We start from the raw sequence: 27,588 nt of genomic DNA, 5'->3' as shown, positions 1-27,588 counted from the left end.
TTAGGTTCAAAGTTCAAAAATGAAAAGTTGTTCGGTGGACACGCCCACTAACGATACTGCGTGTTATTGTTTGCATTCGGGTGTTTGTGAACTTTATCTTGCTATCTTAATTACATAAAATATGAACGTTATCGAGTCACATCAACGTTAGAATAGGCCATAAACTGTATGCACCAAACTATTTCGACTGTGGAAAGAAAAGCATTTCCATGGCTAATAAGCTAGCCAACTGGTTAACTAACTTCAGTGATTAAAAACATATGGTCTATGAAAAGGACGACCACCAACATGATGGACATGTTTGAGTAAGGGAAGTTCTGAAAATCTGTGCTCCTATGGTCCGGTAATAAAAGTAAGATGATCTGATCTTTGGACATTTTCAATTACTTGTTCAGCGGTTGGGATTTGTGCGGATAGCTGAAGTAGGTTGAGCAATAGCTATATCTCATCGTTTATTTTCCTGCTTTTCCAGGCTGGCATTCAGGTCACTGGTGAGGAAATTTGACTGTGACATTTGCTTCACTCCAATGATAGTTGCTCCTGACTTTATGTGTTCTGTCAAAGCCAGAGACAGTTAATTTACAAACAATGAAGGTAATATGAGATCACTTTTTTTCTAAAAGGAAATATTAGATGCCTCTCGAAATATAGGGACTTGGTGTCTGCAGTCATTGGATGTGTGAAGACTGTCAATTTTGGTGTCAATTAAATCCAACTTTATTGCTCAATGTATCTCTCAGCTGACCATCCTCTGATCGTGCAGTTTGCTGCCAGTGATGCCCAGACCCTGGCTGATGCAGCCTGTGTGGTCTCACCCTTCTCTGATGGAGTGGACCTCAACTGTGGCTGTCCCCAGCGGTGGGCCATGTCGGAAGGCTACGGTGCATGCCTTCTCAACAAACCTGAGCCTGTCAAAGACATGGTTTGACATGTCAGGAACCAAGTAGACAATCCTAACTACACAGCCTCCATCAAAATAAGGTAAGAGTGATCATATCACCAAATATAATTGTTTCACTTTTGCTTCCAAGACAAAAGAGCCTGTAACAGCTGTATTTTGCAAGCAACCTAAGTGTCATCAGAAGTTCCTTTTCCAGTCGTTGTTTCCGCTCTCTTTTCCCAGAATTCACAAGGACCTGTGATGTACGGTGGACCTGTGTCAGAAGGCAGAGGCGGCAGGGGTGTCCTGGATAACGGTCCATGGTCGTACCACCACCAGCGGTCCACTTTGACGCTATCAAGACCATCAAGGACAGCCTGTCAGTCCCTGTCATCGCCAACAGAGACATAAAGACCCACCGAGATGTGGAGACCACACATCAGCTCACTTGAGTTGATGGTCAGTTCAATTAGTGCAAATTTCAATTGATCCCTATTCCCAATGTTGTGCACTACTTTTGACCAGACTCCAAAGGCAGTCACACAGGGCTCTGGTCAAAAGTAGTGCACTGTGTATGGGAATAGGGTGTCATATGAGAGTTATTTCCTTGGGAAAGATGCTCTTGAAATGGCTTCATATTAAATCAATTTATATAGGCCAAAGTGATCCACAATGACAGGCTGTGCAGTTCTATGAAAATAAACCACAACATGGGGGGGGTTCTGGGAGGCACTATCATGGCTTATTTTTATAGAACTGCATAGCCCACTGTTTACTCCTTATCATAAACACTATCTTCTTTTCATCTGCATTTATTCTGTAACCTCTCATTCCCTCCAGGGAAATCATTCTCTGTTTATTGTGTCATCTTAACATATATTAATGGTAAATACTTAGAAGGGTAGCTAGAGGTTCCATGCAAATAAATAATTAGAGAAAATATAGAATATCTCTACAGGATCTGTATAGTTATATGGCTCACTCAAGACACTTCCCCTCCCACCCCACATGTCCTGTCTTGTAGGTGTGATGGCAGGCCGGGGGCTGTTGTCCAACCCGGCCATGTTCACTGGCTACAATGAGACCCCTCTTGAGTGTGTGTGGGACTGGGTGGACCTCACCACAAACCAGGGGACCCCCTTCACCTGCTTCCACCAGCACCTCATCTACATGCTGGAGAGGGTCAGCTCCCAGCCCGAGAGGAAGGTGATCAACTCCCTGCAAAGCAGCGCCGCAGTCATAGACTACCTCCACAACACATATGGCTCCAAAGACAGAAGGCCTATCATAAACACAGGCTAGGTATATTTTAATGTGTATGTTATTAATTTTATTTTCTATGGAATAAAATATTTTATTTACTATATTACCTTTTATTTTTTTATTCTGATAGTCCAGGTGTGCAGTGTGCATGCACATAATGTGTTTACCTGCAAAAAAAAAATGAAGGTCACATCAGATTCACTTCAACATGTCCAGTCAGACACGACTAGAACGTACAAACAAAACCAAACACATTACACCTAATTTCATCATATTTGAACTGTCCATGATGTGTACAGTATGGGATTTACAACATATGGCAGAACCTTATTGGTTCTCCTCAGTAGAGAATAAGCCAGTAAGCGAACAGATAAAACCTTCTGTATAACGTCATTCAAATGGGACCCAAAAAAAGTGACAGCAAAAAAAGAAGCGTAAAACAACTGTCTCCAAATTTAAGTTTGCCTTTCATCCTCCAGTTTCTTTGTTCGGATGCCGTAAAGTAAGTTACATACTTTGCATAATTATTAAGAGGCTGAACTTGGCTCCTCGTATGTGTAGTTACTTACTATGTATTTCACAAAAGTGCTAACGTTAGCTAGTAACGTTACCAGTTAACTAAATAGCTATCGTGTCCTGCCTTAAAATATTGCCAGCTACCTGGCTGATGTCACCGCATGAGGCAAAGTCTTTAGCAATACCGTTAAACTTAGCTAGCTACTATTTCTATTAGGCGTAGCTACTATTTCTATGATATAAGGACATGTTACACACTGAATGAAACAGCATACACTTAGTGCTGCTGGGTGTTATTAACCAAGCATGGGAACATAGTAACGTTACGTATCTTGCTAGGATAAGAGGCTTATCTCTGAAACAGGAACTACATTGTTGTTCTTAATACATTTGCATTGGTGGTTTCACAGTTAGCTGAAATATGTCCAGAGGAAACTAGCTAGCTACGTAGCAAGTTGAATCTTTCTCTTGTTGACATCAACAATTACACCAGTCCTTTTCCATTCTGGCAAAACAACCTAACGTTACTGCCAGACTGTGAAAATAACCTTCGTTGCTAAGAATGTTTCATATTTTACAGACTGTATTGTTAGAGATGACGTTGCAATGGACTGCAGTTGCCCTCTTCCTCTATGTGGAAATAGGTGTACTCCTCATCCTCTGTCTACCCTTCGTCTCAGCCACCAGGTAGGAATGAGCCCTAACCAATCCTGATACTGCAACAACCCAGTAAGCGAAATTATGTTGACATTTTGTCTAAAATACGTATTTTCCAGACATTGAAGTCGGGTTGATTTTCAGTTCTGAATGAAAGTTGAAAATACGTAATTTGCAGATGTTAAAAATACATGTTTTTTTGGTCACGGTCCGAATACCAGGACGCATACTCAGAGCATTCGCCGACCAGCTGGCAAGTGTCAAACTGACATTTTCAACCATACCCACATGTTTCAAGCAGACCACCATAGTCCCTGTGCCCATGAACGCCAAGGTAACCTGCCTAAATGACTTCCGCCACAGTAGCACTCACATCTGTAGCCAATGTTAGGTTCTAGTTATTAGAGTAAGAACCAGACGGACACTGTGAAAGCTTAAAGCTTAAACCAAGTTTATTCCTGCCAAAGGATCTAACAGCTGAATTGACAGAAACATGTTTACAATAGTGGTGATATTTGTACAACCGTTTGGGTGGAGTCTCCTCCTTCTCGCAAAACATAGTTTCCTGCCTAGCAATAAAGATACAAAGTGATATGGGCAATAAATGGTTCCTCTTCCCTTAACATGACCTGACCCCCTTCACCACTAATCCATGGCTCGCTCACCTTATTAATGTTGCCACATGTGATCGTTTTCCCTGCACTCAGCACATTCCAAGCTTAATTGCACACACCATACACCTTCCTCCTACAGATAACCATTAACTTCTGGTGTAGACCCTCTAAACCTAAGCACTCAATATTTCAATAGGATACCTGATAATTAACCCTATCCCAAGTTAAGGAGTTAGGAGCCAGAATCCATCACCATGAACATCTTGAAAAAGCTGGTCATGGCTCAAATCAACACCATCATCCCAGAAACCTTGGACCCACTCTAATTTGCATACCGCCCCAACAGATCCACAGGTGATGCAATCTCTATTGAACTCCACACTGCCCTTTCCCACCTGGACAAAAGGAACACCTAGGTGAGAATACAACAATATTACCTTACAGTGTAATGCTTATTTACGAGCCCCTGACCAACAGTTCAGTGTTAAAAAATACGGATAAGAATAAGAGAAGTTTAAAAATAAAAAAAAGTAATTAAAGAGCAGCAGTAAAAAATAACAATATATACAGGGGGGTGCCAGTACAGAGTCAATGTGCAGGGACACCGGTTAGTTGAGGTAGTTTGTACATGTAGGTAGAGTTAATTAAAGTGACTGCATAGATGACAACAGAGAGTGGCCGTGGTGTGGAGGGGGGGGGGGGCAATGCAAATAGTCTGGCTAGCCATTTGACTAGATGTACAGGAGTCTTATGGCTTGGGGTAGAAGCTGTTTAGAAGCCTCTTGGACCTAGACTTAGCGCTCCGGTACTGCTTGCCGTGTGGTAGCAGAGAGAACCGTCTACGACTAGGGTGGCTGGAGTCTTTGACAAGTTTTAGGGCCTTCCTCTGACACCGCCTGGTATAAAGGTCCTGGATGGCAGGGAGCTTGGCCCCAGTGATGTACTGGGCCGTACGCACTACCCTCTGTAGTGTCTTGCGGTCGGATCCCGAGCAGTTGCCATACCAGGCAGTGAGATAACCAGTCAGGATGCTCTCGATGGCGCAGCTGTAGAGCCTTTTGAGGATCTGAGGACCCATGCCAAATCTTTTCAGTCTCCTGAGGGGGAATAGGTTTTGTCGTGCCTGCTTCACGACTCTCATGGTGTGCTTGGATCATGTTAGTTCGTTGGCGATGTGGACACCAAGGAACTTGAAGTTTTCAACCTTCTCCACTGCAGCCCTGTCGATGAGAATGGGGGCGTGCTCGCTCATCTTGATCACGTTGAGGGAGAGGTCGTTGTCCTGGCACCACACGGCCAGGTCTCTGACCACCTCCCTATAGGCTGTCTTGTTGTCGGTGATCAGGCCGACCGACCAGTGCTATGGGTCGGTAGTCATTTAGGCAGGTTACCTTAGTGTTCTTGGGCACAGGCACTATGCTAGTCTGCTCAGACAGGGAGATGTTGTAAATGTCAGTGAAGATACTTGCTAGGTCAGCACATTCTCGCCGTACACGTCCTGGTAATCTGTCTGGCCCTGCGGCCTTGTGAATGTATTTTATTACCCCTTTTTTTCTCCTCAATTTCGTGGTATCCAATTGGTAGTAGTTGGAGTCTTGTCTCATCGCTGCAACTCCCATACGGACTCGGGAGAGGCGACGGTTAAGAGCCATGCGTCCTACAAAACACAACCAAACCTAGCTGCCAGTACACCTTCTTGACACAACGCACATCCAACCCAGAAGCCAGCCACACCAATGTGTCGTACACCTGGCAACCTGGCCCTCCACAGAAGTCGCTAGTGCGCGATGAGACAAAGATATCCCTGCCGGCCAAACCCTCCCTAACCCGGAAGATGCTGGGCCAATTGTGCATCGCTGGCTGCGACAGAGCCTGGGCTCGAACCCAGAGTCTCTGGTGGCACAGTGCGATGCAGTGCCTTAGACCACTGCGCCACCCAGGAGGCATTGTTCTTGTGAATGTTGACCTGTTAAAGGGTCTTACATCAGCTGCGGCTGCGTGATCAGACAGTCTTCCAGTACAGCTGGTGCTCTCATGCATGTTTCAGTGTTATTTGCCTCAAAGTGAGCATAGAAGTAGTTTAGCTCATCTGGTAGGCTCGTGTCACTGGGCAGCTCTCGGCTGTGCTTCCCTTTGTAGTCTGTAATGGTTTGCAGGCCCTGACACATCCGACGATGTGGATGTCAGAGCCGGTGTAGTATATCTTGATCTTAGTCCTGTATTGACGCTTTGCCTGTTTGACTTTGCTTTATAAATACATTTGATTTGATTTGACGGTTCGTAGGGATTTCTTATAAGCTTCCGGGCTAGAGTCCCGCTCCTTGAAAGCGGCAGCTCTAGCCTTTAGTTCAGTGTGGATGCTGCCTGTAAGCCATGGCTTCTGGCTGGGGTATGGTCACTGTGGGGACGACGTCATCGATGCACTTATTGATGAAGCCAATGACAGATGTGGTGTACTCCTCACTGCCATTGGAGGAGTCCCGGAACATAGTCCAGTCTGTGCTAGCAAAACATTCCTGTAGTTTAGCATCTGCTTCATCTGACTACTTTTTTATTGATCTAGTCACTGGTGCTTCCTGCTTTAATTTTTGCTTCTAAGCAGGAATCAGGAGGATGGATTTATGGTCAGATTTGCCAAATGTAGGGCGAGGGAGATTTTTGTATGCGTGTCTGTGTGTGGAGTATAGGTGGTCCAGAGTTCTTTTCCCTCTGGTTGCACATTTAACATGTGATAGAAATTTGGTAAAACTCAGCCTCCTCTTCACGCATATCACAGGGCTCGTTCCCCAGGGAGCTGTATATCCTCGGGCTCATCAGAGTCGTGAAAGGAAAAAAAGGATTCTGCTAGTCTGTGGTGAGTAATCGCAGTCCTGATGTCTAGAAGTTATTTTCGGTCATAAGAGACGGTAGCGGCAACATTATGTACCCTCTGCAACTGGATCCTGGACTTCTTGACGGGCTGCCCCTCAACACAGGGGCCCCTCAGGAGTGTGTGCTTATTCCCCTCCTGTACTCTCTGTTAACCTACAACTGCGTGGCCACGACTCCGACATCGAGTTTGCAGACGGCACGACGGTGGTAGGCCTGATCAACAACGACAATGAGACCACCTATAGGGAGGAGGTCAGAGACCTGGCAGTGTGTTGCCAGGACAACAACCTCTTCCTCAAGGTGAGCAAGACAAAGGAGATGATCGTGGACTATAGGATAATGAGGGCCAAGCACGCCCCCATTCAACGCTGTAGTGGAACGGGTCGAGAACTTCAAGTTCCTTGGTGTCTACAACACTTAAGAACCTATCATGGTCCAAACACACCAACACAGTCGTGAAGAAGGTACGACAACAACTCTTCCCCCTCAGGAGGCTGAAAAGATTTGGCATGGGTCCCTCAGATCCTCAAAGTTCTACAGCTGCACCATTGAGAGCATCCTGACTTGTTGCATCACCACTTGGTATGGCAACGGCTCTGCATCCGACCGCAAGGTGCTACAAAAGGTAGTGCGTACAGCACTTCACTGGGGCCAAGCTTTCTGCCATCCAGGACCTATATACCAGGTGGTGTCGGAGGAAGGCCCTAAAAATTGTTAAAGACGCCAGCCACCCAAGTCAGACTGTCCTCTATGCTACCGCACGGCAAGTGGTACGGTAAGTCTGGGACCAAAAGGCTCCTTAACAGGTTCTACCCCAAAGCCACAAGACTGCTAAACAGTTAATCAAATGCCAACCTGACTATTTGCACTGACCCCCATATTTTATTCTTATTTGTGCTTTTTGCTAGGACTCTCTTGCACAGGCTCAATGCACACTCACTGGACTCTAACCACACACTCACACATGCTACACTGACACCCCAACACGGACACACAGACAAAACATACACATGCATATTACAACACACACACACACACACATTCATATTCCTTCACACTCTTCACATACGCTGCTGCTACTCTCTGTTTATTATCTATGCATAGTCACTTTACCCCTACCTACATGTACATATTACTTCAACTAATCCGTACCCCTGCACATTGACTCGGTACCGGTACCCCTTGTATATAGCCTCGTTATTGTTATTTTGTTACTTTTTTTCATTTAGTTTATTTAGCAAATGTCTTACTTTTTAAAACTCTGCATTGTTGGTTAAGCATTTCACGGTAAGGTCTACCTACACCTGTTCATCCCAAATGTGTTTGATGGGGTTGAGGTCAGGGATCTGTGCAGGCCAGTCAAATTATTCCACACCAATCGCGACAAACAATTTATGTTTGTACCTCGCTTTGTGCATTGGGGCATTGTCATGCTGAAACAGGAAAGGGCCTTCCCCAAACTGTTGCCACAGAGTTGGAAGCACGGATTGTCATTGTATGCTGTAGTGTTAAGATTTAACAAGAATAGACTGACGAGTTTCAGGAGGAAGGTCTTTGTTTCTGGCCATTTTGAGCCAGTAATCGAACTCACAAATACTGATGCTCCAGATACTCAACTAGTCTAAAGAGGGACAGTTTTATTGCTTCTTTAATTAGAACACAGTTTTTAGCTGTGCTAACATAATTGCAAAAGGGTTTTCTAATGATCAATTAGACTTTTAAAATTATAAACTTGGATTAGCTAACACAACGTGCCATTGGAACACAGTGATGGTTGCTGATAATGGGCCTCTGTAGAAATTCCATAAAAAACCTGCCACAATAGTCATTTACAACATTAGCAATGTCTACACTGTATTTCTGATCAATTTGATGATATTTTAATGGACAAAAAATGTCCTTTAAAAAAACAAGGACATTTCGAAGTGACCCCAAACTTTTGAACGGTAGTGTAGAACATTTACCGTTAATTCCTATAATTTCTAATCTATAATGTTTGTTTGGTAATGGTAATTTCTGTTAATTCATTCGATCTATTATTGTTCTAGTTTTACCGTTCTCACTGTCAAAGTGGACACGTTTGCAGAGCGCACAACCTATGCTACTATTGTGATAACTCATAATAAACTCATTTGTTTTTGTCAATTAAGACTTTGTCTTTTGTTTGGAGTGCTACTGTCAATGTTGAGTAAGGACGGTCACGCGTCATGAAGGCAGTCAAATTCCATTTGACCATTTGGTCACGGTAATTAGGCTACTCCAAGCTCTGATGCTGCTGATGGTCATTCGTAGTCTAACAAACATGCTAACTGTTTCAAAACAGGTGCATAATAATGTTTCACTCTAAATGAAAACAAAATTGCACACTAAATTTAGTATATGTAAAGACAAGATTAAATCAAGAATACTCTGACAATTTTAGCTGCTTATCACTTGTGAATTATCACTTGTGAATGATGCCCAGCTTAAGGCAAGAAAAAAATACCTTTTTTATTTATTTTTTATCATAGTTGCAAACCTCATGTAGCCTTGGTCATATGTTTTGATAAGGTTTGTATCACAACTAAAGGGGCCAAATAATTTTTAATCAAGCACATTAATCTGCTTCACAAGGGGTGCAGAGCCTAACTGCCATACATAAGCAGCGCTTGAGTTTCAAGTTTGGGGAAGATAATTTTTTTTTTAAATGGTGGAAATTATAATAATTGCCCTAACCCGTACAGCGCTAGACAAATTGTGCGCCGCCCTATGGGACTCCCGGTCACGGCCGGTTGTGATAAAGCCCGGGATTGAACCTGGGTCTGTAGTGATGCTCCTAACACTGCAATGCAGTGCCTTAGACCGCTGCACCACTCGGGAGCCAATGCCACAGAGTTCTTAGCAAATCTTGTCTGCTAAATGAACTAGTGTAGCCCACAGAGACATGGCATAGCCAGATCAGGACCTCCCTTTTGATAACCACGCAGCGTGAAGGGAAAATGTAATGCTTTGATCGAGTGGAAACGTCATAAAATAGGCCTACCTGGTGAGTTCTTAGCAAATCTTGTCTGCTAAATGAACTAGTGTAGCCCACAGAGACATGGCATAGCCAGATCAGGACCTCCCTTTTGATAACCACGCAGCGTGAAGGGAAAATGTAATGCTTTGATCGAGTGGAAACGTCATAAAATAGGCCTACCTGGTGAGCTCTTATCCCTTGCGCAAATAGTCTACAGATGTCTGTCACGAGCTCACTGGCATGGCGAACTCTAAGAATATTTTAGTTTGCTAGTGTGAGAACTTCTGGTTGAACCCAAGTTGATAGTTGATACAATGTTTCAAGTTCATTGCAGACAGGCCATGCGTAGCCAATGTGATTTATTGGATATTTATTTTTGTCAGGATATTTTCTACCTACAGGTTGCCATGTTTTATTTGTTGACTTTATGTAGGCTAATTTTACAAAGTTGATAATGGCAATACAGTTACTTTTTTTGGTTTGTATCATTTTCATTTAGATTTTGATAGAATTTTGATTCACCACATGTCAATGATTGAGATACGAAGACATTATTATAAATTAAATAAAACCGTTCAACTAAAATGTGCATCTGAAAACCATAACCCGGCACACAGATCAGTAAAATTGTAAGAAATTGGCATTCCACTCGTGTTGCATATTACCGGCAACTTCAGGAAAGTAGAAACCCAGCAGGAGAAGGAGGAGGATGGTCGGGTCACGTTAATAAGTTTTAATTATCTTGATCTCTGGCTCCATCTTGAGTCATTTGTGTCTTATTTAATTAAATAGTTTGCTTGAAGCGTCAGACAAGCATCTAGATTTTTATTAAAACACACAGGGTGTGTCTATAAATGGAAAATACACGTTTTTAAATTTCTACCAATTGATTGGTAGAAAGAACGGAGGACTTTCGGTCGACAAGTTGTTTTTATTTTTGTCGGGGACAGCCCTAAGCTGCATCCAGGGATTTTTTATTAGACATTGATTTGCTTTTGCAGTGTTCTGAGTCTCAGCATTATGTTTTTGTGCTCTTTTGCAGATGGCAGAGTATCTTCCAGCTAAGAATATGGAACAAAATGGCCAGGTTTTGGAATAAATTCTTCCTCGCCATGATCATAATCCTTATAGTCCTCTTCCTCGGTAAGATGATGCCAGAAAGTGTCATGGTTTAATTTACTCACAGATCATAATCACTCTCAATAATGACAATCTCATACAATGCTTTTGCAATCTCCATGTCTTACCATGTTTAACCATGTCGTACCACACCTGCACACCCTTCTGTCCTCCTATAGATGCTGTGCGTGAGGTGAGGAAGTATTCGGGGGCGGGAAACAGCAAGGATGCTAATCTGCATCCCAACATGTTTGACAACCTCCACATGAAGCTGTTCAGAGCCCAGAGGAACCTCTACATCTCTGGCTTTACCCTCTTCCTCTGGCTGTAAGTCCTGGATCGGTCTGTCCATCACTCACCCATTGACATACTGAATCTTCACTGTGTCGTCTTCACATTGGGATGGATACTGGTGAAAACCAGCCAGTGCATGGATTGTCATAATCTTAGAGATGTCTTTATTCATTACAATGACCATAACACCCTGGTCGTATTCAGGAGGGCACATCGTAGCAAAATGTTTAAGCAACAGAAATCAAAAAAATATGTTCAGATGGACAAGTTCAGGTGGCAGCTCTGTTGGATTTTTTAAAAATCAGTATTGAACACAATCTATGTCTGTTTCCCTACAGAGTGCTGAGGCGGGTGATCACTCTGATCAACCAGCTGGCGACGGCGTCTAGCACCACGGCCTCTCTGCAGACCAAGGCAGAGAGTGATAACCAAACTGCCAAGAAATACATGGAGGACAACGAGCTACTGAAACAGGTGAAGTCATACCCAGTATCACTGCCCTTTCTGCACCTGAGCCCATATTTAAAAGGGTCTCAAAAAGAAGAGGAGCGCTGATCTAAGATAAGGCTCCCCTTGTCCACAGAAACAAATTCATTTAGATGTAAGGCGAAATGGATGTTATATCAGAACTACTACTCAGAGATATGGGTCTTCATCCACACTAAAAGTAACTAAAATAATTTTTGGTATTACATAAGGTTGAGAGGTGTGATTAATGGTTAATGTGTTTTCTTTCAGACTCTGATGGATGGGAAGGGGAACAAGGCCACAGCAGAGGGAAACGAGCTGCTGAAAAAAGAGATGGAGAAACTGAGAGGAGAACTGAAGGGCTCAGGGGAAGGTGAGGAAGATACACAGACAATACTTTTGTGACAGACTGAATAATAGAATCAAAAATCCAATAATACTGAAATCATTTTAAAATGTACAACTACAATACAATAACCAACCAAATGAAATCAGACCATAATGAAAGTAAAACAAACATGGGCTTCAATTACTGTTCAAGAATGTGCACTTTGACCCATAGCATGTCACCTTTTAGAGAGATTGGATGATATGCATGGGAATTGGATGATAATGGGAATGCTTTGGGTTAATGTTTTACCTAGCCTTGAAAAAGTCCCAATCCGAGATGGAAGCTATGAAGAAACAATCCGATGGACTGACCAAAGAATACGACCGACTGCTGAAAGAACACCAGGTAACCCCAGACCAGCTCGCATACAGTATCTACAATTAGCCTACAGTGCCTTCAGAAAGTATTCACACCCCTTGACTTTTTCCAAATGTTGTTGTGTTACATTTTGCCAATGGCCTACACACAATACCCCATAATGTCAAAGTGGAAACATGTTTTTTTGAAATTTGTACAAATTAATGAAAAATAAAAAGCTGAAATGTCTTGAGTCAATATGTATTCAACCCCTAATAAGTTCAGGGATGAACATTTGCTTAACAAATCGCATAATAAGTTGCATGGACTCTGTGCAATAAGTGTTTAACATGATTTTGAAGGACTACCTCCTCTCTGTACCGCACAAATACAAATAATTGTAAGATCCCTCCGTTGAGCAGTGAATTTCTAACACAGATTCAACCACAAAAACCAGGAAGGTTTTCCAATGCCTTGCAAAGAAGGGCACCTATTGGTAGATAGGTAAAATTACAATAAAAAAAGCAGACATTGAATATCCCTTTGAGCATGGTGAAGTTATTAATTACACTTTGGATGGTTTATCAATACACCGTCACTACAAAGGTTCAGGCGTCCTTCCTAGCTCCGTTGCCAGAGAGTGAGGAAACTGCTCTGGGACCGCCATGAGGCCAATAGTGACTTTAAAACAGTTTAAGTTTAATGGCTGTGACAGGGTAACTGAGGATGGATCATTAACATTCTAGTTACTCCACAATATTAACCTAATTGACATAGTGAAAAGATGGAAGCATGAACATATTTTTTTTTTTCAATATCCCAAAACATGCATCCTGTTTGCAATAAGGCACTAAAGTAATACTGCAAAAAATGTGGCAAAGCAAATATATTTTTGTCCTGGATGCAAAGTGTTATGTTTGGGGAAAATCCAATGCAACACATGACTGAGTACCACTCTCCATATTTTGGGGCATTGTGGTGGCTGCATCATGTTATGGGTATGCTAGTAATTTTTAAAGACTGGAGTTTTTCATCATAAAAAATAAATGGGATGGAGCTAAGCACTGGCAAAATATTACAGGAAAACCTAGTTCAGTCTCCTTTCCACCAGATACTGGGAGAATTCACCTTTCAGCAGGACAATAACCTAAAACAAAAGGCCACATCTTCACTGGAGTTGTTTACCAAGACGATAGTGAATGGTCCTAAGTGGCCGAGTTACAGTTTTGACTTAAATCTACTTGAAAATCTATGGCAAGACCTGAAAATTGTCTAGCAATGATCAACAAAATTTGACAGAGCTTTAAGAGTTTTGAAAAGCATAATGGGCAAATACTTCTCAATCCAGGTGTGGAAAGCTCTTAGATTCTTAGATTCACAGCTGTAATCTCTACCAAAGGCTCTTACAAAGTATTGACTCAGGGGTGTGAGTACTCATGAAAATGAGATTTCTGTATTTAATTTTCAACAAATTGTGCAAAAAAATTCTAAAAACACGTTTTCACTTTGTCGGAATCGTGTATAGATAAGTGAGACTTTTTTTATTTAATCCATTTTGAATTCAGGCTGTGACAACATGTAGAATAAATCAAGAGGGATGAATAATTTCTGAAGGCACTGTACATGTTTGATTTGATATTACTGCTCACCCTGCCTTGTTCAAAGCTGTCATGACTTAGATGCTGTATATTACTACCCTGCTCAAATGTAGACGGAATATTTCAGCTCTGACTTTAGTACTACTACTGTACATTTAACTCTACCACTTTACACATATACTGTATATATTGTTTTTTACAGAATCTTCAAGAGTGTGGAGACAAAAAGGATGATTGATCGGGGTTATGACTACAGCTGTCAGAACGTTTACAGATTGTACCAAGGAACCAGAAAATAACACTGTCACGCACGCTATCATTTTCCTTTGACATACTGAAGCACTCTGCATGACGTCACCAAAATAACCCTCCAAAGCACCACTGAGCTGGCAAACATTAGATAAAAAGCACCTGAGCACGTTTGTAATAGAATAGCTACTACACCAGCATAGAAATAGTATTTGCTGACATTTGGAGAATTTCACAGTTGTGAATGAATGCCTGCATGCATGGGTGTACAAGCTTCAGATTACAGTGGTCTTCTACTGTGAATGTATTTTTGATGTAATGGGCTTGCTATGCTGTTTTTTCCCTGTATATGGCAAGAGTACCACCGTTGCGTTCTTATCCATTTTGTTTCACCTTAGCAGTTAGGCGTATTACAGATTGAGTTGTATGTATTTTGTAAAACAAAATTAGCATTGAATTAGTGGTAGAGAAGCTATATTGAGTTATTGAATATTTGATATCAATGGTGACGTTCTGTTTTCATTCCTCTTAGATGTGAAGGGTTTGTGAATATTACACAGGGTCTTGATTTTCTGTTTTGTAATAAGGATACTGAAACGGAAAAGTCTGAGCAAATTCATCTTTCCTCTTCTCACTCAGACTCTCTGTATTGACTATCCCAGCCCAGGGGTTGGGTTGGGTAGACCGGGTCAGCACTTGGAATGGGTAATTGACCAACAAACTTCCTCCAGCCCCCATCCCCTAAGTACTTATCTCCTATAGGGCCCCAGTACTGTACTGACTGAATAAGTGCCTTTCAGACCACTGTAGAGATTTTCTCATTGCGAGTACAAAAATCTGCTTTGAGTAAGAAAGTGTTGCAATATTCCAGTATTGCTCACTATTAGTTGTTTTTGTTGCGAAATAAAAAAAAAATAGTTTGGAAAAATTGTCTCCACATACCAACATGTTATCCCATATTAAAAATGTTTTACTGTTGTAAATGTAACACAAGTTATTCTGTTTTAAACGAAGAAATGCAACTATTTTTTTAATCGAGTGAGAAATGCCATCCATTTCATTAGCTTCACAAAACAAAGTGATTCATATACGTTTTTTTCCTTGGTATCGCTTGCAAAATCAACAAACTCAGCCAGCAAAAAAAGAAACGTCCTCTTTGTCAACTGTGTATATTTTCAGCAAACTTAACATGTGTAAGTATTTGTATGAACAAAAAGATTCAACAACTGAGACATAAACTGAACAAGTTCCACAGACATGTGACTAACAGAAATTGAATAATGTGTCCCTAAACAAAGGAGGGGTCAAAATCAAAAGTTAGTCCGTATCGGGTGTGACCACCAGCTGCATTAAGTACTGCAGTGCATCTCCTCATGGACTGCACCAGATTTGCCAGTTCTTGCTGTGAGATGTTACCCTACTCTTCCACCAAGACGTCTGCAAGTTCCCGGACATTTCGTTGGGGGAATGGGCCTAGCCCACCCTCTGATCCAACAGGTCCCAGACGTGCTCAATGGGATTGAGATCCGGGCTCTTCGCTGGCCATGGCAGAACACTGACATTCCTGTCTTGTAGGAAATCATGGACAGAATGAGCAGTATGGCTGGTGGCATTGTCATGCTGGAGGGTCATGTCAGGATGAGCCTGCAGGAAGGGAACCACATGAGGGAGGAGGATGTCTTCCCTGTAACGCACAGGGTTGAGATTGCCTGCAATGACAACAAGCTCAGTTAGATGATGCTGTGACACATCGCGCCAGACCATGACAGATCCTCCAAATCAATCCCGCTCCAGAGTACAGTCCTCGGTGTAACACTCATTCCTTCGACGATAAACGCAAAACCGACGATCTCCCCTGGTGAGACAACCACAACTCGCCAGTGAAGAGCACTTTTTAACCAGTCCTGTCTGGTCCAGCGACGGTGGGTTTGTGGCCATAGGTGACGTTGTTGCCGGTGAGGTTCTGCCTTACAACAGGCCTACAAGCCCTCAGTCCATCTTCTCAGCCTATTGTGGACAGTCTGAGTACTGATGGAGGGATTGTGCGTTCCTAGTGTAACTCGGGCAGTTGTTGCCATCCTGTACCTGTCCTTCGGATGTACCGATCCTTTGCAGGTGTTTACACGTGGTCTGCCGCTGCGAGGACGATCAGCTGTCCGTCCTGTCTTCCCTGTAGCGCTGTCTTAGGCGTCTCACAGTACGGCCATTGCAATTTATTGTCCTGGCCACATCTGCAGACCTCATGCCTCCTTGCAGCATGCCTAAAGCACGTTCACGCAGATAAGCAGGGACCCTGGGCATCTTTCTTTTGGTGTCAGTAGAAAGGCCTCTTTAGTGTCCTGAGTTTTCATAACTGTGAACTTAATTGCCTTCCATCTGTAAGCTGTTAGTGTCTTAATGACCGTTCCACAGGTGCATATCCATGAATTGTTTATGGTTCATTGAACACGCATGAGAAAGTGTTTAAACCCTTTACAATGAAGATCTGTGAAGTTATTTAGATTTTTACAAATTATCTTTGAAAGACTGTCCTGAAAAAGAGATTTCTTTTTTTGCTGAGTTTATAAATTTGGCCCACCAACCCCAGTGATTGAAATTGGATTTATTACCAGTATGCAATACTGCCACCTATTGGATTTGATCAGAACTGAAATAAGAAAGCTCCTGCTACACACCAAAGGCAGAGAACAGCTATGATAAGCTGGCACAGTGGCATCTCCTGTGGTACAACAGTCACACAGACATGAACAGTAGCCCCGTTTATACCTGCTGCCAACATGTAATTTGCCCTGATCTTATTCTGATTGTGCCCTTAGTTTTAGACAGGTTTAAACGATTAAAAGGCGCATTATGATCAGATTTTACGCAGCGAATTCTCCAGTGTTAAATCAATAGTGTTAACTGTAACAATGGACAAATCAAATTGTATTTGTCACATGCACCCAATACAATACCGTGAAATGCTTACTTACAAATTCCTAACCAACAATGCAGTTCAAGAAATAGTTAAGAAAATATTGACTAAATAAATTAAAGTAAAAAATAAAATCAAAGTTAACACAATAACAAGGCTATATACTGGGGGTACCAGTACTGAGTCAATGTACAGGGGTGCAGGTTAGTCAAGGTCATTTGTACATGTAGGTAGGGATAAAGTGACAATGCATAGATAATAACAGCAAGTAGCAGCAGTGTAAAAACAAAGGAGGGGGGTTGGCCATTTGTAGTCCATGTGGCCATTTGATTAATTGTTCAGCACTCTTATGGCTTGGAGTAGAAGCTGTTAAGGAGCCTTTTGGACCTAGACTTGGTGCTCCGATACCGCCTACAGTGCGGTCGCAGAGAGAACAGTCTATGACTTGGGTGACTGGAGTCTTTGACAATTTTTCGGGCATTCCTGACACCGTCTAGTATATACAGTGCCTTGCGAAAGTATTCGGCCCCATTGACTTTGCGACCTTTTGCCACATTTCAGGCTTCAAACATAAAGATATACAACTGTATTTTTTTGTGAAGAATCAACAACAAGTGGGACACAATCATGAAGTGGAACGACATTTATTGGATATTTCAAACTTTTTTAACAAATCAAAAACTGAAAAATTGGGCGTGCAAAATTATTCAGCCCCTTTACTTTCAGTGCAGCAAACTCTCTCCAGAAGTTCAGTGAGGATCTCTGAATGATCCAATGTTGACCTAAATGACTAATGATGATAAATACAATCCACCTGTGTGTAATCAAGTCTCCGTATAAATGCACCTGCACTGTGATAGTCTCAGAGGTCCGTTAAAAGCGCAGAGAGCATCATGAAGAACAAGGAACACACCAGGCAGGTCCGAGATACTGTTGTGAAGAAGTTTAAAGCCGGATTTGGATACAAAAAGATTTCCCAAGCTTTAAACATCCCAAGGAGCACTGTGCAAGCGATAATATCGAAATGGAAGGAGTATCAGACCACTGCAAATCTACCAAGACCTGGCCGTCCCTCTAAACTTTCAGCTCATACAAGGAGAAGACTGATCAGAGATGCAGCCAAGAGGCCCATGATCACTCTGGATGAACTGCAGAGATCTACAGCTGAGGTGGGAGACTCTGTCCATAGGACAACAATCAGTCGTATATTGCACAAATCTGGCCTTTATGGAAGAGTGGCAAGAAGAAAGCCATTTCTTAAAGATATCCATAAAAGGTGTTGTTTAAAGTTTGCCACAAGACACCTGGGAGACACACCAAACAAGTGGAAGAAGGTGCTCTGGTCAGATGAAACCAAAATTGAACTTTTTGGCAACAATGCAAAACGTTATGTTTGGCGTAAAAGCAACACAGCTCATCACCCTGACCACACCATCCCCACTGTCAAACATGGTGGTGGCAGCATCATGGTTTGGGCCTGCCTTTCTTCAGCAGCGACAGGGAAGATGGTTTAAAATTGATGGGAAGATGGATGGAGCCAAATACAGGACCACTCTGGAAGAAAACCTGATGGAGTCTGCAAAAGACCTGAGACTGGGACGGAGATTTGTCTTCCAACAAGACAATGATCCAAAACATAAAGAAAAATCTACAATGGAATGGTTCAAAAATAAACATATCCAGGTGTTAGAATGGCCAAGTCAAAGTCCAGACCTGAATCCAATCGAGAATCTGTGGAAAGAACTGAAAACTGCTGTTCACAAATGCTCTCCATCCAACCTCACTGAGCTCGAGCTGTTTTGCAAGGAGGAATGGGAAAACATTTCAGTCTCTCGATGTGCAAAACTGATAGAGACATACCCCAAGCGACTTACAGCTGTAATCGCAGCAAAAGGTGGCGCTACAAAGTATTAACTTAAGGGGGCTGAATAATTTTGCACGCCCAATTTTTCAGTTTTTGATTTGTTAAAAAAGTTTGAAATATCCAATAAATGTCGTTCCACTTCATGATTGTGTCCCACTTGTTGTTGATTCTTCACAAAAAAATACAGTTTTATATCTTTATGTTTGAAGCCTGAAATGTGGCAAAAGGTCGCAAAGTTCAAGGGGGCCAAATACTTTCGCAAGGCACTGTAGGTCCTGGATGGCAGGAAGCTTGGCCCCAGTAATGTACTGAGCCATACACACTACTAGAGGTCGACCGATTATGATTTTTCAACGCCGATACAGATTATTGGAGGACCAAAAAAAGCTGATACCAGTTAATCGGCCGATTTTCTCTTCTTTTTTCCCTTTTTTGTTTGTAATAATGACAATTACAACAATACTGAATGAACACTTATTTTAACTTAATATAATACATCAATAAAATCAATTTAGCCTCAAATAAATAATGAAATGTTCAATTTGGTTTAAATAATGCAAAAACAAAATGTTGGAGCAGAAAGTAAAAGTGCGATGTGTGCCATGTAAGAAAGCTAAAGTCTAAGTTCCTTGCTCAGAACATGAGAAAGCTGGTGGTTCCTTTTAACATGAGTCTTCAATATTCCCAGGTAAGAAGTTTTAGGCTGTAGTTATTATAGGAATTATAGGACTATTTCTCTCTATACCATTTGTATTTCATTAACCTTTGACTATTGGATGTTCTTATAGGCACTTTAGTATTGCCAGTGTAAGTATAGCTTCCGTCCCTCTCCTCGCTCCTACCTGGGCTCGAACCAGGAACACAATGACAACAGCCACCCTCGAAGCAGCGTTACCCATGCAGAGCAAGGGGAACAACTACTCCAAGTCTCAGAGCGAGTGATGTTTGAAACGCTATTAGCGCGCACCCCGCTAACTAGCTAACCATTTCACATCGGTTACACGAGCCTAATCTCAGGAGTTGAAAGGCTTGAAGTCATAAACAGCTGCTGGCAAACGCACGAAAGTGCTGTTTGAATGAATGCTTACGAGTCTGCTGCTGCCTACCATCGCTCAGTTACACTGCTCTATCAAATCATAGACTTAGTCATAACATGATAACACACAGAAATACCATTAATAATATGGTCAGATCTGGAAACTATCATCTCGAAAACAAGACGTTTATTCTTTCAGTGAAATACGGAACCGTTCCGTATTTTATCTAACAGGTGGCATCCATAAGTCTAAATATTCCTGTTACATTGCACAACCTTCAATGTTATGTCATAAATTCTGGCAAATTAGGCGGCCCAAACTGTTGCATATACACTGACTCTGCGTTCTATGAACGCAAGAGAAGTGACACAATTTCACCTGGTTAATATTGCCTGCTAACCTGGATTTCTTTTAGCGATTAATCGGTCAACCTCCGCCTTACGGTTGGATGCCGAGCGATTTCCATACCAGGCGGTGATGCAACCGGTCAGAATGCTCTTGCTGGTGCAGCTGTTGAACTTTTTGAGGATCTGGGGGACCCATGGCAAATCTTTTCAGTCTCCTCTTCACAATTGTATTGGTGTGTTTGGACCATGATAGTTTGTTGGTGATGTGGAAACCTAGGAACTTGAATCTCTCGACCCGCTCTGCTGCAGCCCCATCGATGTTAATGGGGGCCTGTTTGGCCCTCCTTTTCCTGTAGTCCACGATCAGCTCCTTTGTCTTGCTAACATTGAGGGAGAGGTTGTTGTCCTGGCACCACACTGCTAGGTCTCTGACCTCCTCACTATAGGCTATCTCATCGTTGTCGCTGATCAGGCCTACCACTGTCAAACTTAATGAGAGTGTTGGAGTCGTGCTTGGCCACACAGTCGTGGATGAACAGAAAATATAGGAGAGGACTAAGCATGCACCCCTGAGTGGCCCCAGTGTTCAGCGTGGCAGATGTGTTGTTGCCTACCCTTACCACCTGGGGGCTCCAGTTGCAGAGGGAGGTGTTTAGACCCAGGGTCCTTAGCTTAGTGATGAGCTTTGTGGGCATTATGGTGTTGAACGCTGAGCTGTAGTCAATGAACAGCATTCTCACATAGGTGTTCCTTTTGTCCAGGTGGGAAAGGGCAGTGTGGAGTGCAATAGAGATTGCATCATCTGTGGATCTGTTGGGGCGGTATGCAAATTGGAATGGGTCTAGGGTTTCTGGGATGATGGTGTTGATATGAGCCATGACAAGCCTTTGAAAGCACTTCATGGCTACTGGCGTGAGTGCTACGGAGTGGTAGTCATTTAGGAAGGTTACCTTCGCTTTCTTGGGCACAGGGACTATGGTGATCTGATTGGTTGAAAATGTCAGTGAAGACACTTGCCAGTTGATCAGCGCATGCTCTAAGTACACGTTCTGGTAATCCGTCTGGCCCCATGGACTCATGGTTTAAAGGTTAAATCAGGCCCGCAGGTTACATTATGCTGGCTTGCAAAATGATGTGTAATTCCAATTGGAATCTACCAGGTGATAACGGTCCATGGTCGGACTGCAGAGGAGTGCCACAGAGGTCATTGCCAACTGAGACGTAAAGAGCATTCGAGATGTGGAAACCACTCACCAGCTCACTGGAGTTCATTTTCAGTTACATTTGTGCAAATCACAATTGATTCCTTTTCCCAATATTGTGTACGGCTTGTGACCACAGACTCCAAAGGCAGTCACACAGGAATCTGGTCAAAAATAGTGCACTCTGTATGGGAATAGGGTGTCATATGAGACAGATACTTAGTAACTAGAGATGTGTAGTTATTTCCTTGGGAAAGATGCTCTTGAAATGGCTTCATATTTATTTCCTTTATATAGGCCAAAGTGATCAACAATGACCAGCTGTGCAGTTCTATGAAAATAAACTACAACATGGGGGGTTTCCTGGGAGCCACTGTCATTATTCATTTTCACAGAACTTCATAGCCGTCTTTATTATAAACACTTCAGCATTTCATCTGCATTTAGTCTGTAACCTCTCATTCCCTCCAGGGAACTCATTCTGTTTGTGTAATCTTAACAGATATGAATTGTAAATAATTAAAAGGGTAGCTAGAGGTTCCATGCGCATGAATAATTTGAGAAAATATAGAATATACAGGATCTTTATTGTTAAATGGCTCACTTAAGGCACTTCCTCTCCCACCTCACATGCCCTGTCTTGTAGGTGTGATGGCAGGCCGGGGGCTGTTGTCCAACCCGGCCATGTTCGCTGGCTACAATGAGACCCCTCTTGAGTGTGTGTGGGACTGGATGGACCTCGCCACAAACTAGGGGACCCCCTTCACCTGCTTCCACCAGCACCTCATCTACATGCTGGAGAGGGTCAGCTCCCAGCCCGAGAGGAAGGTGATCAACTCCCTGCAAAGCAGCGCCGCAGTCATAGACTACCTCCACAACACATATGGCTCCCCAGACAGAAGGCCTATCATAAACACAGGCTAGGTATATTTTATTGTGCATGTTATTAATTTTATTTTCTATGGAATAAAAGTGTTTGTTTATTATTTCTCATTCTGATAGTTGTGGTGTGCATATGTCTCCCTCTACCAGTGGTATAAAGTACTTAAGTAGTACTTTAAAGTATTATTTAGGGGTATCTGTACTTCACTATTTATATTTGACTAATTTTACTTCACTACATTCCTAAAGAAAATGGCAGACTCGCTAAACACACATGCTTTGATTGGAAATTATGATTTTTTTGGACTGTGCCCATGGCTATCTGTAAATGTAATAAAATAAAAATGGTGCCATTTGGTTTTCTTAATGTAAAGATTCTGAAATGATTTATACTTTAGTATTTTTAAAACCAAATACTTCTACTCAAGTAGTATTTTACTGGGTGGCTTTCATTTTTACTTCAGTCATTTTCTATTGTATCTTTACTTTTACTCATGTCACGAACCGGCTCAAAGTTAGTAACAAAAAGGGACACATAAGGAGATAAGGAATAACAAAATATATTTATCAACTAAAGTAAACTAAATATAATTAACAATGGTGTGTGTAGTCAGTGGCAAGGTGCTCCATCATGCTGGAAAGGGCATTGTTCGTCACCAAACTGTTCCTGGATGGTTGGGAGAAGTTGCCTTTGGAGGATGTGTTGGTACCATTCTTTATTCATGGCTGTGATCTTAGGCAAAATTGTGAGTGAGCCACTCCCTTGGCTGAGAAGCAACTTCACACATGAATGGTCTCAGGATGCTTTACTGTTGCCATGACATAGGACTGATGGTAGCGCTCACCTTGTCTTCACCAGACAAGCATTTTTCCGGATGCCCCAAACAATCGGAAAAGGGGATTCATCAGAGAAAATGACTTTACCCCAGTACTCAGCAGTCCAATTCCTGTACCCTTTGCAGAATATAAGTCTGTCCCTGATGTTTTTCCTGGAGAGAAGTGGCTTCGTTGCTGCCCTTCTTGACACCAGGCCATCCTCCAAAAGTATTCGCCTCACTGTGCGTACACCTGCCTGCTGCCATTCCTGAGCAAGCTCTGTACTGGTGGTGCCCTGATCCCGCAGCTGAATCAACTTTAGGAGATGATCCTGGCGCTTGCTGGACTTTCTTGGGCGCCCTGAGGCCTTCTTCACAACAATTGAACCGCTCTCCTTGAAGTTCTTCATGATCCGATAAATGGTTGATTTAGGTGCAATCTTACTGGCATCCTTGCCTGTGAAGCCCTTTTTGCGCAAAGCAATGATGACAGCACGTGTTTGCTTGCAGGTAACCATGGATGACAGCGGAAGAACAATGATTCCAAGCACCACCCTCCTTTTGAAGCTTCCAGTCTGTTATTCGAACTCAATCAGCATGACAGAGTGATCTCCAGCCTTGTCCTCGTCAACACTCACACCTGCGTTAACGAGAGAGTCACTGACATGATGTCAGCTGGTCCTTTTGTGGCAGAGCTGAAATGCAGTGGAAATGTTTTTTGGGGATTCAGTTCATTTGCATGGCAAAGATGTACTTTGTAATTAATGACAATTAATCTAATCACTATTGATAACATTCTGGAGTATATGCAAATTGCCATCATACAAACTGAGGCAGCAGACTTTGCGAAAATTCATATTTGTGTCATTCTCAAAACTTTTGGCCACGACTGTACTCTCCAACACAGCACACAACCAACTATCCACCGCAGTGGCAAGTTTACCAAACAAATAAAGGCAACCAGTACTGGGCAGAGGAACCTCTTCGTCTCTGGCTTTTCCCTTTTCCTCTGGCTCTAAGTCTGTGAGCTCTGGTCTGTCCTCCCATTGACATACTGAGTCTGGTGAAAACCAGCCAGTGCATGGATCGTCATAATCATAGAGATTCCTTTATTCATTGCAATGACCATAACACTGGTCGTGTTCAGTAGGGGACACCGTAGCAAAATGTTTAGAAAAATGGAAAACAAAGAATGTGTTCAGATGGACAAGTTCAAGTTGCAGCACTCTGTTTAAGATTTGTTTTAAATCTCATTATTGAACACCATCTCTGTGTGTGTTGTTTCCCTACAGAGTACTGTGGCGGGGGATCACTCTGATCAACCAGCTGGCGACGGCGTCTAGCACCACGGCCTCTCTGCAGACCAAGGCAGAGAGTGATAACCAAACTGCCAAGAAATACATGGAGGACAACGAGCTACTGAAACAGGTGAAGTCATACCCAGTATCACTGCCCTTTCTGCACCTGAGCCCATATTTAAAAGGGTCTCAAAAAGAAGAGGAGCGCTGATCTAAGATAAGGCCCCCCTGGTCTGTGAAAACGTATTCATTTTGATCTAAAAGGCGAAACGGAGATATGGGCCTTCATCCACACAATAAGTAACGAAACTAATTTTGGTACTGTATATGGTTGAGAGGTGTGATTAATGGTTAATGTGTTTTTCAGGCTCTGATGGATGGGAAGGGGAACAAGGCCACAGCAGAGGGAAACAAGCTGCTGAGAAAAGAGATGGAGAAACTGAGAGGAGAACTGAAGGGCTCAGGGGAAGGTGAGGAAGATACACAATACTTTTGTGACCGACTGAATAATACAACCAATAATACTTTAATAAAGTGAAAATGTACAACTAAAATACAATAACCAACAAAATGAAATCAGACCATAATGACAGTAAAACAAACATGGGCTTCAATTACTGTTCAAGAATGTGCACTTTGACCCATAGCATGTCACCTTTTAGAGAGATTGGATGATATGCATGGGAATTGGATGATAATGGGAATGCTTTGGGGTTAATGTTTTACCTAGCCTTGAAAAAGTCTCAATCCGAGATGGAAGCTATGAAGAAACAATCCGATGGACTGACCAAAGAATACGACCGACTGCTGAAAGAACACCAGGTAACCCCAGACCAGCTCACATACAGTATCTACAATAGCCTACATATTACTGCTCACCCTGCCTTGTTCAAAGCTGTCAGGACTTAGATGCTGTATATTACTACCCTGCTCAAATGTAGACAGAATACTACAGCTCTGACTTTAGTACTACTACTGTACATTTACCACTTCACATATATAATGTATATATTGTTTTTTCCAGAATCTTCAAGAGTGTGGAGACAAAAAGGATGATTGATCGGGGTTATGACTACAGCTGTCAGAACGTTTACAGATTGTACCAAGAAACCAGAAAAAAAACACTGTCACGCACGCTATCATTTTCCTTTGACATACTGAAGCACTCTGCATGACGTCACCAAAATAACCCTCCAAAGCACCACTGAGCTGGCAAACATGAGATAAAAAGCACCTGAGCACGTTTGTAATAGAAGAGCTACTACACCAGCATAGAAAGTGTTTTTCTATTATTTTCAGACTGTTGGAGAATGGATGGCAGTCCAAGCTTCAGATTACAGTGGTCTTCTACTTTTAATGTGTTTTTGATGTAATGGCAGGACCACCATTGCATTCATATCAATGATGTCTATATTCCAGTTTTTTACCTTAGCAACTATACAGATTGAATTGTACGTTTTTTGTAAAACAAAATGAGCATTCAGGTCATTGGGGTAGGGAAGCTATATTTAAGCAATGGTGATGTTTTGTTTCCATTCCTCTGGAGATATTCTACGTATTTAGATCTTAAGTGGTTTGTGAATATTACACAGGGTCAGGATTCGGCTAGATTGAAAGTAAACAAGAAAATGGTGCCATCTGTTTTGCTTGATATAAGGAATTTGAAATGATTTATACTTTTACTTTTGATACTTAAGTATATTTTAAGCCAAATACTTTTACTCAAGTAGAATTGTACTGGGTGACTGTTACTTGAGTCATTTTCTATTAAGGTATCTTTACTTTTATTCAAGCATGACAGTTGGGTACTTTTTCCACCACTGAGAGATTCCTATTCCCTCTTTTCACTCTCAGACCCCCTGTAGTGTGTCACACACACACAATCGAAGATTGTATAGACTAATAAAACCAGAGTATGACTATCCCAGTCCAGGGGTTTGGTTGGGTAGATGGTGAGCTTGAGTCGGTAAAAATGCCGAAAAAAAGGGAGGTGGTTTGTTAAAGAATAATGGTAGAAAGTGTAAGCAGAGTGAGCTGAAGACAGGAGAAGAAATGGAAGTGAATGATGGTGAAGTATTGGAGGTTGTTGTTTAACTAGCTAATGTTAGCTGGCTGGCTTGGTGTGTGATCTTGCACGCTGTTTACCTAGCTAGCTACATGTTGTAAGCTAAAGTGTACAACACCCATTAATATGGCCGGTGTCAGTAAACGTTGGCAAAAAAGCCAGCTGAGCTGGTTTGGCTGCTTTCATGTTATCCAGAGGTAAACAAATCATCGGCCAGAGCTGACGCTCTGAATACGAGATGGATGGGGTTAAAGCTTAAGAGGGTGTGAACGATCCTGAATGTGTGTAGACAAAGAGCTCTTCACTAGAAACCAAAACATTCAAAGGCCATTTTCTCAAAAGTGAGTTTACAAGTTTATCAACTTTCAAAGCAGAATTACATTCCCATTGTTCCTCAAAAATGCAGTTTATGATACACCATGTTGTAGCTCTGAGTCTACTTTTATCCAATGTAAATAAATACAATTTCAAATGTTGCCACATAAGAACAAATCCAGCAGATGAGTCCCTTATATTATCATGGCAGCACATCTAACATCTTAGGTGAAGGAGTCAAAACAGCCCAATTCTCACGCCATAGAGCAGGCTGACCACTACATTTGAATATACTCAATAAACACGAAATAACGAAATAACTTGGTTGTACTCATATTTTAAAATATTTGATTGGTACTTGAATATAAACAAAAGAGAGTCCTTTGGCAGGAGAGACGCGGGATTGAAGGGGGAATGCAATTAAACACTGGAGGCATCCTAGTTTGAACTTTACTCCGTTTGTTACCTGCAGTCTTGCGAGAAATATATTTGACAGTGATAAACAAGAAATGGTGTAAAAAAACATGTACACTAAATATTAATCCATTCAGTCGTAGAATTTTACATCTTTATTTCACAATAACAGTAAGGAATTCATAGCAGATTACTCATATTTCAAGCATAATAAAATATT

At 42.1% G+C, this 27,588-nt stretch overlaps 2 protein-coding genes and 1 pseudogene across 3 annotated transcripts; all 3 read left to right on the top strand.

Moving 5' to 3' along the window:
• Positions 1-267: 267 nt before the first annotated feature.
• On the top strand, positions 268-2,182 carry LOC110500195 (annotated as a pseudogene).
• Positions 2,045-14,262, top strand: bcap29 (B cell receptor associated protein 29). 2 transcript variants are annotated; one of them, XM_036957580.1, is made up of 8 exons: positions 2,045-2,182; positions 3,240-3,346; positions 10,842-10,942; positions 11,098-11,245; positions 11,551-11,686; positions 11,951-12,053; positions 12,325-12,416; positions 14,169-14,262. In XM_036957580.1, exons 2-8 carry the CDS (start codon positions 3,255-3,257, stop codon positions 14,202-14,204), a joined length of 708 nt encoding a protein of 235 aa, XP_036813475.1. In that variant the 5' UTR covers positions 2,045-2,182; positions 3,240-3,254; the 3' UTR covers positions 14,205-14,262. The 2 variants fall into 2 exon arrangements, with proteins under 2 accessions (XP_036813475.1, XP_021433080.2); XM_021577405.2 differs by lacking the exon at positions 2,045-2,182 and adding an exon at positions 2,488-2,645.
• Positions 14,263-22,230: 7,968 nt separating this feature from the next.
• Positions 22,231-25,688, top strand: LOC110500925 (B-cell receptor-associated protein 29-like). Its single transcript, XM_036956502.1, has 5 exons — positions 22,231-22,295; positions 24,569-24,704; positions 24,942-25,044; positions 25,305-25,396; positions 25,599-25,688. The coding sequence occupies exons 1-5, from the start codon at positions 22,231-22,233 to the stop codon at positions 25,632-25,634; spliced, it is 432 nt and encodes a 143-aa protein (XP_036812397.1). The 3' UTR covers positions 25,635-25,688.
• Positions 25,689-27,588: the final 1,900 nt, after the last annotated feature.

This window comes from Oncorhynchus mykiss, chromosome 21 (assembly GCF_013265735.2).
Source record: "Oncorhynchus mykiss isolate Arlee chromosome 21, USDA_OmykA_1.1, whole genome shotgun sequence".
Lineage (NCBI taxonomy): Eukaryota > Metazoa > Chordata > Actinopteri > Salmoniformes > Salmonidae > Oncorhynchus > Oncorhynchus mykiss.
Note: the sequence above shows the minus strand (reverse complement) of the source record. Positions and strands in the feature narration are given on the sequence as shown.

What these genes read in the sequence shown, in the direction of transcription:
- bcap29 (XM_036957580.1), top strand. Translation starts at nt 3,255, where the DNA reads ATGACGTTGCAATGGACTGCAGTTGCCCTCTTCCTCTATGTGGAAATA. An exon ending in CCCTTCGTCTCAGCCACCAG is followed by an intron (nt 3,347 to 10,841) that starts GTAGGAATGAGC and finishes GCTCTTTTGCAG; the next exon opens with ATGGCAGAGTATCTTCCAGC. An exon ending in GACTGCTGAAAGAACACCAG is followed by an intron (nt 12,417 to 14,168) that starts GTAACCCCAGAC and finishes TGTTTTTTACAG; the next exon opens with AATCTTCAAGAGTGTGGAGA.
- LOC110500925 (XM_036956502.1), top strand. Translation starts at nt 22,231, where the DNA reads ATGGCAGGCCGGGGGCTGTTGTCCAACCCGGCCATGTTCGCTGGCTAC. An exon ending in TACAATGAGACCCCTCTTGA is followed by an intron (nt 22,296 to 24,568) that starts GTGTGTGTGGGA and finishes GTTTCCCTACAG; the next exon opens with AGTACTGTGGCGGGGGATCA. An exon ending in ACTGAAGGGCTCAGGGGAAG is followed by an intron (nt 25,045 to 25,304) that starts GTGAGGAAGATA and finishes TGTTTTACCTAG; the next exon opens with CCTTGAAAAAGTCTCAATCC.